Below are 11709 nucleotides of genomic sequence, written 5' to 3'. Positions count from 1 at the left end.
AAGGTGTTGTGGTGACAGCCCATCTAAGCCACCAGCGGATCAGTTTGGAACTAAGAATCCCTAAGCGTATAGCATCTGCGGAAGTCTTGAGTTTTGAGTTGGGTTACGGCATTATGGGAGGGAACGAAGAGCTGTGATGTTGGCGGGGTGCTTATCCTATAAAGAATCTTTTGCAAGGACGTCATCAGAAAAAAGAAGCTTGGTAGCATTTTTAACAATCTCGTCGCATAATTTTTGTTCTATTAATTTAATTAAATTTTGGTGTAATTTTTTTTTAGATAAATTACTTATGTTGTAATTGTAATTGATGATTAATGAATAATGTTAACTATTTTTAAATGTTAGCTTTCTGTATTCTCCGTTGAAAACATAAAATACTCGTGAAAAAAATCGATTCTTAAGGAGTAAACTCCAAAAAGTGTGTCAGCTCCGACGCACGAATGGAGTTTACTCTTTTCAATAGCAACGCCTGAAAAGTGAAAGGTGCGCAACCGAGGTGCAGCGCTGCGTGCGCGCCCGCTAACAGCGTGCACGTGCGTGCGGACGCGCTAGGCATGTGCACGCTATGGCGGCTACGTACGGTGAAAGGTGCGCAGAATAGGTTGCGCACAAAAACGTACCGAGGGGTATAAATGAAAAATCGATTGTTAAGGAGTAAACTCCAATAAGTTATGACATGACATGCGTTACGTTTTTTGTGCGCAACCTATTCTGCGCACCTTTCACCGTGCGCTGTGCCGCCAACAACTTGCACAACGCACCCATGTGCACGCTGTAGGCGGGTGCGCACGCCGCGGCCTGCTGCACCTCGGTTGCGCACCTTTCACTTATAAGGCGCGAGTATTGAGACGTGCTTCGAGCTAACTTTTTGTTTTTTTTTAACATTCACACTTTTTTTTGTTGGTAAACAGTGCACATCGAGTAGGGCTTTAGTAATACTTATGTTAAAGAAGACTAAATGTATAGAATTGTAAAATAACTAATAGACTTTATAATATACTTCACATTATATATTTTACTCTTACAATGATATAATCATTAAAATAAATTAGAAAGTTAAAAACCAAAAACGTGACACTTTTTCGTTAGTTCAGTTGGTTTTACCCCTCGGATTTTTCTCATACCGGGCGCCTTATATATAAAAAATCGATTCTTAAGGAGTAAACTCCAATAATATTACGCTACAACCAATAGGAGCAAAGTACCGATCAAAAATGTGGCCAAAACGGGGAAAATAATGTTCGGTCGTCGGCTAGTCTTCTTAATATATAAATGCGAAAGGTCATTCTCACGAAATCTCGAAAACCGCTTGACGTATAAATATGAGGCAGGGAGTAATAATGTATTTTATATAGGGCCGGGTTAAGGAGGTCTAGAGGCTCTCACAACTTTGTATGGAAGTCTTTCATTTATTCCATTCCATTCTATATACATTTCTCACTTATACAAGGCTCTTGGGATCAGGGGTTGCTAGGGCCTCATGAAGTACAGGCGCCATGGTGTCGATCGCCCAACTGTTGGAAAATGCCCTCAACGAATGCGACAGCACGTTAATAGTTTCGAAAAACATATTATTTGCAAAATGTTAACGTATTTAATCACGATTTTATTTATATAATAAATAAATATTATTTTTGAATATTTTCATTTAAAAAGTTGGCAACCCTAGAGCGAGGGAACGACGCATGACGTCAACCTTTTTCGAGTTTGCATCTGGCTTCATCGAATTTTATGGATTTATGTAAAACTTAAATTAAACTAAACTAAACGCAAGTAATTGTCATATTAAATGGATAATAACTAATTACACCTACTATTTAAATACAAACATATGATGTCGCTCGGTCTTATGTTGGCTGTTACCAACGCTAGGTGACGCAACTTGTTTCCGTAAAGAATAGGGAGTTAGAGAGGAGGATGGAAGGAAAAGGCGAATAATAAATAAATAAATAAAATAATATGTATTAATTTTATGTTCTGTTTTCTAATTTAATTTTAATTATGTTTGATATTTAAGAAATTAAATATCACGTGTTTCAAATGGTAATAAAAAAAACATCATGAGGAAACCTCACGTGAAGTCTGCCAATCCATATTGGGCCAGCGTGGTGGATTATTGGTCTAAACCCTATTCTGAGAGAACACTCGTGCTCAGCAGTGAGCCGAACATGGGTTGATAAGGAAGTTAATTTAGTTAAATATTATTGTTTTAGTTAGTCTTAATAATTGTGGTTAGATTAAGGTTTGTAATTTCGATAAATAAAAACTGAAATAAAAAATGAAAATAAAAATTACTATTTTTTTCTTTATTTCTACAAGTGGAGAATTACGAATTTTTTTTTTCCTAATTTGGGGAATTTCCCTTTGATTCCCGGGGAATCGGGTAAATAGGGGTTGGCAACGCTGATCACAAAATGTCAGTGTCAGAAACAAGCTATGGTGGTCTAATATTTATGAAAAAAGAAAACTTTGACTGTCATAAAATCAGTGTAAAGCTTAAAGTTTATCTAATTATTGTTTTATTAGTACGTTGCATAATGAAAATCACCTGTTAGTTATTTTAGTCACCTCGAGTATTATATTTATACGATGATTGTAGAGTAATATTAAAAGTTGTGTTTGTGTAAGTATTGTGTACCTTTGTTATTCGATGCAAAAAACAATCATCGTTCCAGTAACCAAGTAGACTGTTAGGCGTAATAGTTTTGATTTTGTAGAATTTTATTTTCACTTCACAAATAACTTCGTAAGTTGACGAAGCATTTTACGTTCCCAGTTCTAGTAACAAGTGCAAGAGTAAATAATCGATTTCTTTAATTCCAATACTTGCAGTGACGTCTGTGTTTATTTTGGGAAAAAATTGCGACTTCTATAATGCACACAATAGAGAGGTTAATAAATTAACAGGTATCTTACAATATTACTTCATATTTAAATAGCATATTTTTTGGAATCATTATGTAGTCTTATTATGTCTCTAAGATACAATATTTTGAGGCCACTAAGATAAAGATTATTCAAGCTATCAAATAGTAATGAGTAATAATTATAAGACCTAGTTTTGATACTGTTCTGACTACAGTCTGCCAAATATGTCCTTAATACCATTGTTATCAATGTATAGTCTAAAAAAATTCCTAGCATTTCTAACATAGTTAACATCCAGTGATAAATCATCATAGATATATATTCCATTGTTACATATTTAAATTAATATGGCATGGATTCATTGTTTGAATAACAAACTGAATAAGATTTTGAGAATAGAAACATGTTATCATTCCAAGAGCCATTAGAGCTGTTATAGCCCAGTGGATATGACCTCTGCCTCCAATTCCGGAGGGTATGGGTTGTAATCCGGTCTGGGGCATGCACATCCAACTTTTGAGTTATGTGCATTTAAGAAATTAAATATGTGAAGGAAAATCAGGGTGAGGAAACCTGCAATCCAGAGAATTTTCTCAATTCTCTGTGTGTGTGAAGTCTGCCAATACGCATTGGGCCAGCTTGGTTGATAATAATGACAAATGATCATTCCAAGTATGTAATCAATATTTTCATATTCAGTGAGTTAAACAAGCTAACACTGTAACTGTAATGCTTTGCTGTTTTGGCATTGTAAAAGTGAGAGGATCCTTATAAATGATAGAGTACACCTACCTGCAGCTTTATTAACCTTCTAAGTAAAAAAGTTATAATTATATTTACCAAAAATTAGGTAAAATTACCGTAGGAATGTGGGATGATGTTACCTCTACTAAAACTTGAACCATTGGAATGGTTAACATATTTTTTATGTGGTTTGAAGAGTGTTCTGTTTACTAATTTAACATTCAAAATATTGTCACCTATATCAAAATATTTATTGCTAACTAGTCTGTTCTTCAATGCCCAATTTCTGATTTCTAGTGAGATTCAGTACCTGTTGAAAATTCATACATCTATTTACTCACACATATTCTGAGCCCTGAAAGATAGATAAGGAACATACAAGAAAATTTAGGTTAAAATTCCTACTTCTGTTCATAAGATATTGAGTTGTTTCATTTGATAAGACTTGAAAGCTAGAATTTATAAAACTTAAAATTAATGAATAAGCATTGTATTAATAGCAGTCTACTTTTAAGTTTGTACAATTATAATAAAATTTCCGGAAATTCTTTCAAATTTGTGTTGATTGGTAAGATGTTCTGTTAAAAAAACCAGTTGTCTGTAAAGTCAATTTACTGACAATATTTGAACGTAACATCGTCATAAGAAAATACTGATGGAATGGTTGCATTTTTCAAAAGAAAATTTACATTTTTCTAAAATACTTTCATAGACCAGAATATATTTTATTTCTTGTAAAAAAAGTTGACAACCCTAGATCGAGGGAATGATGCATTACATCATTTTTTTTTGGTGTGCAGCTGGTTATGTCTGATTATAAGACATTGTCACGTCAAAAATACTAATTCAACCAATATTTATCTTTTACAGCTCACAGTAATTTTAACATATATGAATAACCATGGCATAGTGTTGTAATATAAGCTGCAAAAAAATCAAACAAACATGCTTTACGTGTTCCATGTAGATGCTGGTCTGATGACCACATATGATATGAACCTGACCTTACAGAGGTGAGTTATCTATACTTATAATAAAATTGTAGCAGGTTCAATTCTGTACATTGAGGAAATTTTGAAGTTTTGTTGGAGGGCATTATATAATCGATACTGAAGCCAAAACTATTTTTTTACATTTTTGTCTGTTTGTCCAGTGTTTTTTTATGACCAGATATTAAGGTACTGAATGAAACCAAATTAAACTTGGCACAATTTGATAGGCCATATGAAAAAGGTTATAGGTTACTTTATGTCGCAAATTAAGATCAGAAGTGGGTGAAATAGAGATTGAAAGTTTGTATGGGAAGTTCTTAATTTTCAAGACTAATATTTTTATTATTTGTGTTAGATAGAATTTAATTTTCTTTTGATATATTTGCATTTATAAACATTTCAGTGTGGCCAGCTTAAAGGCTGCCATAGAGAGGAAGACCAAAATCCCAGCATCATCTCTTGTACTTCTTGTAAGTGGAGGGGAGGTTCTTCAGTCGGATCACATGGTGTCCTCCTACAGTGCTGGCACTGACACCAATCCAATATACATGTTTAGCAAACCTTCAGTAAAGGAAAGCCACATAAATAAACAATCTAGTAAGTATGTTTTCTCTTATGCAATAATATTAAGTAAAAAGTACAATATTAAGTAAGCAGTGGTATGGGCGGTGGATTTACAAGACAGAGGACCTGGGTTCAATCCCCGGCTGGGCCTATTGAGGTTTTCTTAATTGATCCAGGTCTAGCTGGTGGGAGGCTTCTGCTTGGCGTGTGGATTTCATCCTACCTACTCCTAACAAGTTAGCCCACTTTCATCTTAAATTGCATTTTCGCTTACCATCAAGTGAGGTTGTAGTCAAGGGCTAACTTGTAGAGAATAAAAAAAAAAAATATAAATACATTTAAGTATTGTGTAGAACTAGGAAACATCACATAACTTTGTTTTTAAAACTCTTGGTCTCCATTACATTGTTTGTTTTACAAACTATGCTGCTATTATGCAACTGTTTCATAATCTACTAAGACACAATATTAATACAAATTGCATCATTTTAGTGTGTGACCTTAGTCCAATAATGGAACTGGAGAGTACAGGGGAGTTCAGAAGTGATACCCGCAGTGCATTTGAGGGCAAATCGGTAGCTGAGCTTAAGAGCGCTGTTGACAAGTGTTGCTCCTCATTACCTAATGTGCATACTGTGATATCCTGTGCAACTTTAGCGGAACAGTTTAGTGAACTGGCACACGAAGTGTCCAAGAGTTGTGATCAACTTGTACACGAACAACATTTACAGCATCAGGTACCTGCTGTTTTTTTAATTACTAGCTGACGCCCCGCATTTTCACACGCGTAGTTTCTGTTCCTGCGAGAATACAGGTATAAAATATAGCCTATGACACCACGAATAACGTGGCTTTCTAGTAGTAAAAGTATTTTCCAAATTGGTTCAGTAGATCCAGAGAATACCCCTACAATACTATAAACTACATCTTTATAATTTAGTATAGTATATGCACTAAAATTTATGAGTTTTTATGTTTCCTAAATTGCCTATGCCAACAATGAAAGCATAAGAAATTCACAGTAAAAATTCTCAGGTGAGATGAGGGAAGCTGATGAAAAAGATCCCTTTCTAAAATTGAAAGACACCTAACTTGTGTCATGCATGATATTTGTTTGTCAATGATGCTGCTATGAATAACACAGTGATATCAAATAGTCTTGCTTGAGATTATTTTTATGATGTCACTGAATTAGCTAATAATCCAGCAGATTTTCCTATGATTGATTTGCTGGCTTGATTTTTATTGACACAAATGATAAATTATCAAAATTTAAACCATGAAGTGGCCTGAAAGATCATTGCCTCCTGTGCAGTTTATTATTTATTCAAAGTTCATTATTCTCAAATGATAGATTGGTTAGTTACTCTCATATCTGATAAGCAATATTTTGTAAACAAAGATTTTCTTTTTTATTTCAGTATTCAAAGTTTTATTACAGCCCAATTTAAACTTCATGACGTTTCGAAACATCGAGCGTCAAACTTAGGTATCAACGGTAACGCAGGAGCGCGGCGGCGGGGTCCCCCTCACCTGCAGTTGCCTCATGCGTTTTGATTTTAGTGTATTTTATCTACTACCTGCGTGCGGAGTGAGACGAGGACTGAGACGAGGATGAATCGGGCTTTTACAACATTATGGTTATAATTTTTTTTTATAATACAGGGATGGGCAGCAGTTGTTGCCAACTTGGAGGACATATATACGGAATATTGCGAAAGATCAACTAGTTTCAAGGAATCTTTCAAAAAACAGCGGCAAAAAAAGGAAGACTATCACGAAAAATTAAATACGTAAGTCTTATTTTAATACATTTTCTTTTGCTTAATATTGTGTATGATATCTCCTAATTTATGATGGTAACACACTAACTTGGAAGGAGTTTAGTTAAGGCTTTAGGCGTAACAAACAAAGAATAAAAACTCAAAGAAAAAAATCAAGCCCGCCTTTGGAGCTCTCTAAAGACTGGCTCTGTAGTTATGAGTAAAATAAGTTGATAATGCTGTTAAACATATAAACTTACTAGATGCCCGCGACTTCGTCCGCCCTTAGACCTCCTTAATCCCGCCAAAAGTCCATTCTTAGCGGACGTCTACTAACTGTAAACTACCTCTATGCCAAATTTCATGATTGTGCGTCAAATAGTTTTCGAAATTTCGTAATTTATATTTATTTATACAGGGTGCTCGGGAGTATTTCACATAACTCTAAGGTTATATTCTTTAAGGAAAATTAATTAAGGAACGTGTGTTCCAAAATGAATATTTTTAGAGTAAAAAATATTTCTTTTGTAAATAGATCTTAAATTGTGTATCCCATTCTTATATTATGACCTAGCCAAGCTTATTCATTGATAAATATGATGAAGTAGCTGACTAGTGAAGTGCGGAGTGCCAGTTGCAATATCTCGTCGATATCGACTGACTTACCACTACGATTACGTATTTTAAAATGCAAGGGTAGATAAAGTCGTGTGTTACACGGATAGACAGAATTATTTGAATTACTTGAAAACATAAAAAGCTTTTTTTTAATTAAAAAAAAAATAGTTATGCAGTTCGGCTCTTATATGTGGACTTCTCAACACCTTGAAGTTGAATACTCCGCAACAACCTGTATATTAAGATGATTTTCTTTTGTAGATTGAATGATGTGTTACGATCTTTGGGGAAGATCCAAATACTACCTGTTCTTCAGTTAAATGCTGAAGCGCACAGGTTCTCCGGTTTCGATGTGTTTGAGGAGACAGAGTTTGAAGGCCATCATTACAAGTTTAGCCAACCCTTGGACAGCAGTTCAGAGAACAGAACAGCAGATTTTGGAACTGGAGTTTTCAAGTTATCTGAGGAGGATGGTAATAAATTCCTTTTAACATGAAAATATTATATGATTATTATCATCTCATATTATGGCATGAGAAATTAGTAATTTAATACATTTGAATGTACTTGCTTTTTGTTAATTGTTAAAACCCAAAAACAGCTTAATCAATCGTATATTTTTTGTTGTTTCGTTTATTTCAAACAATATAAAATAGTATGAAAAATAGCGATAGACAAATATCTAGGGTCACACATCCTAGGCCTGTAAGTGCAAACATGCGACCAAGTGCAGAGAAATAGACAAAATGCACAGACAAGCAGTAGCACAATGTTTAATTGTGTGTCGCGCCAGGCTAAAACAATTTATTATCCAGCTTGTTTTTGTCTTTCCACTCATTCTCAAAATCTTGTAGGAAGTAAAATTATTTTAGTTTGTATGAACAATTGAGGAATACATTTAAATAAGTTATCGTCAATGAAGACCTTGATTTGACATAGCTATTTGTAGATTGATAACATTGAATACCTGTTCTTAATAGGTATTTTATATTTTATTTGTTAACATATTTATTTGGCTTTATTTATTGGTTATTTGTTGATAAAAATCTCTACACGCAGTGGTGTGATATATGCTAAAATGACGCCTATCCTAAGAATTCAATACTCTGGGAATTCTCCATTTGGTACAATTTGTTCAAATCCCAGTAAGATCGTTGACCCTGAGTTTTTATAGAGAGAGATATTTTTTAAAGACTCAAGATATTTTTTAAAGACTTAAGATTGATTTTCAGATACAACTTCGCCACTTTGGTACACCGGCGAACAATTTTCCCTAGAAGAGTGATAAAAAAAATATTTTTCTTAAGAAACATACTTTTAAGTCAATTATTTACTAGATACTTATTTATACATCATATTATCATCTCCATACATTTTTAAACGGGTTTCCTGGGCCGGCGTTGTATGGGCCGGTGTCCATTTCCTTTTATTAGTTTAAGCGAGACTAAAGAACAGAAATATTTTTTTATATAAATTGAGATTTTATGGTCAGGGCCTGTATCCATATGTCACGTTGATTTTCTTTTTACGATCGCTTTTTCGCTTCGAAAATTAAATAATGTATGACATTCGTTATCTACAAGTCACATGATCAAGTTATCGATTGGTATGCCTAGTGGGAGTTTTAAGTATTTTCATACTGTTACTATCGCGTTAACGTAAACGCGAATTTATATGGAATTGAAAAAGTCGTGCAGTAGTGCCATTAGATGGAGCTGTTTCAATTCCTTAGAAATTTGCGTTTACGTTTACGTGATAGTTACAGTATGAAACTGCCACTAGGCCCTATGATTTGTCATTCCCATACATTTTTTTAGTTTTCGAAGCGTTAGCGTTTGTAGAATGAGAATAAAAATGGCTACAGACCCAGTATAGAAATAAATTCTTCATTTCAGTGTTTGAACAAAGACACGCTTCGACCAGCCACGAAGGTGCGACATCCTCGGAAGCAGGTCAGCCGGTGGAGGAGCCTGGCGAGGGAGAGTCATTCAAGGTGGCATCCTGCGAGAGTAAGAAGGAGTTCAGCCTGCTGCACTGGATACTGGCGCAGGGGAATGAGGACTCCTTGCAAGATATACTGGATTACTGTCAGAAGGGATTGGCCTTGGTAAGAACTATTTATTGTATCTTTATTAGGTTTTTAACGGCTATTTATTGGGCTAGGCTCTTTCGTTATAGGATATAAGAATTTCGCTTAGTTTAATGGTTGTCAGTCCACCTGGTGGAGGACGAGGTTATAAAAAGTTGTTAATAACCAGCTGTTTTTTTTACTGTTTCTTAATTAATAGTTATACAACTTAACAGGCACGAAGTCCTACAAATTGCGTGGTACATTGTCTCCTTCCGACGCTCAGAAATTTTCGTTACCTGGTAACCCAGTTAGCTACCCAGAATCAAGAATTTTCGTAAATATAAAAGTTGAGCGTCTGATCAAGATAAAGCTATTCATGGAAAATTAACTGGATAGTAATCAATTGTAAAAATGTTCCACGGATTCTGGGCTATCAAATTGAGAAATAGGTGCATATTATATTACAATTGAAAACAATCTTTTTTACCAGATTGATTCGGAGCCCCTAAAAGAGCGCGAAGAGGAATTGTACCACATACTGGAATATGCGAACGTGCACGGCCTCAAACAGATCAAGGGCATCGAAGACCGCCTGTATGGACTCGATCAGCTGAAAAGCGAAGTCAAAAGAATAGAACGAGATCAACACAAGCAAGCGGCTTCTCTTATTCAGGTATATTTCTTACTAGCGGACGCCCGCGGCTTCGTCCGCGTGGAACTCAGTTTTTCACAAACGCGCTGGAACCATAGATTTTTCCGGGATGAAAATAGCCTATGTGTTAATCCAAAGTAAAATCTATTTCCATTCCAAATTTCAGCCAAATCGCTAGAGTAGCCACAGCGTAAAAGAGGAACAAACATACTTACACACTTACACACGAACTTTCGCCTTTATAATATTAGTGTGATACTTTAGTAGGACCATGATTTTTTTGTTATATGTATCTGCAATCAATCGACAGATTTGGCCAAATAAATTAGGCTTTACCACACAGGAAAACCATAACAGTCTTCAAGTCTGCATATAGTCAAGCACATCAGCTCCCTTTAACCGCTTAACTCTTTCAACAAGTTAATAGCCAGTGGATTGGGATGTTTCAGCAATCATTCTTTGTCTTTCAGCTTATATTTGTTTATCACTTCTAAGACTGTAGGCATTTTTAAATACCAGGGCGCATTGGTAATTGTTCTCAGTATTCTATTCTGAACTCTTTGTAATAATAATATGTAAGAGTTGTAAGTGGAAACCCATATCCGGACTCCATAAAGCCAGATAGGTTTAAGAACTGTGCAATAGACCAGTACTATTGCTAAAACACAACTCTGACTGCATGCCCAACATCCACAGTAAGTTTCGGAATCGATTGTTAAGATTGAATATTTCTTATACCTTAGTAGGCCCATGATGATGATAATAACAATAGATGATGATAAAAATGTCGAACAATAGCTAACTGGCAAGTTTGTCAAGGGTTTCCACTCGAAGTCGCGGGCGTCCGTTTGTTACAAAGAAAAATTTGTTTGCATTGAATAGGCTTTGAAACAACTACTGGGCCGATTTGAAGAATTCTTTCACCATTAGAATCTTATATTATTCCTGATGACCATTGGCTATATATTATGCCCGCATTCCAACTCTCTGCTAGTCTGGTAGTACATAATATTCAGGGGAAAAATTATCTGTTACAGTATCGGGATCGTTTAAATTCGGCTTGCGATCCGTCCGTTCTGCCCACGCTCATGGAGTCTCATCGCTGTCAACTGGACAAACTGTTGGAGGGACATCAAATGTTGGTAGACATTAGACGACGCATCGCCAAGTCCAAGGACGAACTGTCACATATATTGAAAGCTAGACTGGAGTAAGTCATTGGAAATTATGTTTATTATCATCCCTTCGGCTTTTAATTCTTGAGTACTAAGGTTAATTTTAAACGCTAAATGAAAAGTTTGTTGATACGCTATAACAGTAGTATATGATCAAGTTAATATATCTCAAGGATTTATTGTGATCTGTTAATAACTCTGAATTTATCATACAGATTTATTAGTTGTTAACGGAATAGGATCTTTTGAAATTTATGAACAA

The 11709-nt window shown here is 35.1% G+C and overlaps 1 protein-coding gene across 1 annotated transcript in view; it reads left to right on the top strand.

Annotated features, from left to right (window-relative positions):
- Positions 1–2429: 2429 nt before the first annotated feature.
- The window catches only part of LOC112047416 (RB1-inducible coiled-coil protein 1), a 31960-nt gene continuing 22680 nt past the window's right edge, over positions 2430–11709 (top strand). The window contains exons 1-9 of the mRNA XM_024084532.2: positions 2430–2623; positions 4483–4625; positions 5008–5201; positions 5661–5905; positions 6834–6961; positions 7811–8022; positions 9445–9656; positions 10111–10293; positions 11310–11482. Coding sequence (XP_023940300.1) covers positions 4558–4625; positions 5008–5201; positions 5661–5905; positions 6834–6961; positions 7811–8022; positions 9445–9656; positions 10111–10293; positions 11310–11482 — 1415 coding nt within the window. The 5' untranslated portion in view covers positions 2430–2623; positions 4483–4557. The remainder of the gene's footprint in view (positions 2624–4482; positions 4626–5007; positions 5202–5660; positions 5906–6833; positions 6962–7810; positions 8023–9444; positions 9657–10110; positions 10294–11309; positions 11483–11709) is intronic.

This window comes from Bicyclus anynana, chromosome 3, assembly GCF_947172395.1.
Source record: "Bicyclus anynana chromosome 3, ilBicAnyn1.1, whole genome shotgun sequence".
NCBI lineage: Eukaryota > Metazoa > Arthropoda > Insecta > Lepidoptera > Nymphalidae > Bicyclus > Bicyclus anynana.
This window is presented reverse-complemented; position numbering and strand designations above follow the sequence as displayed.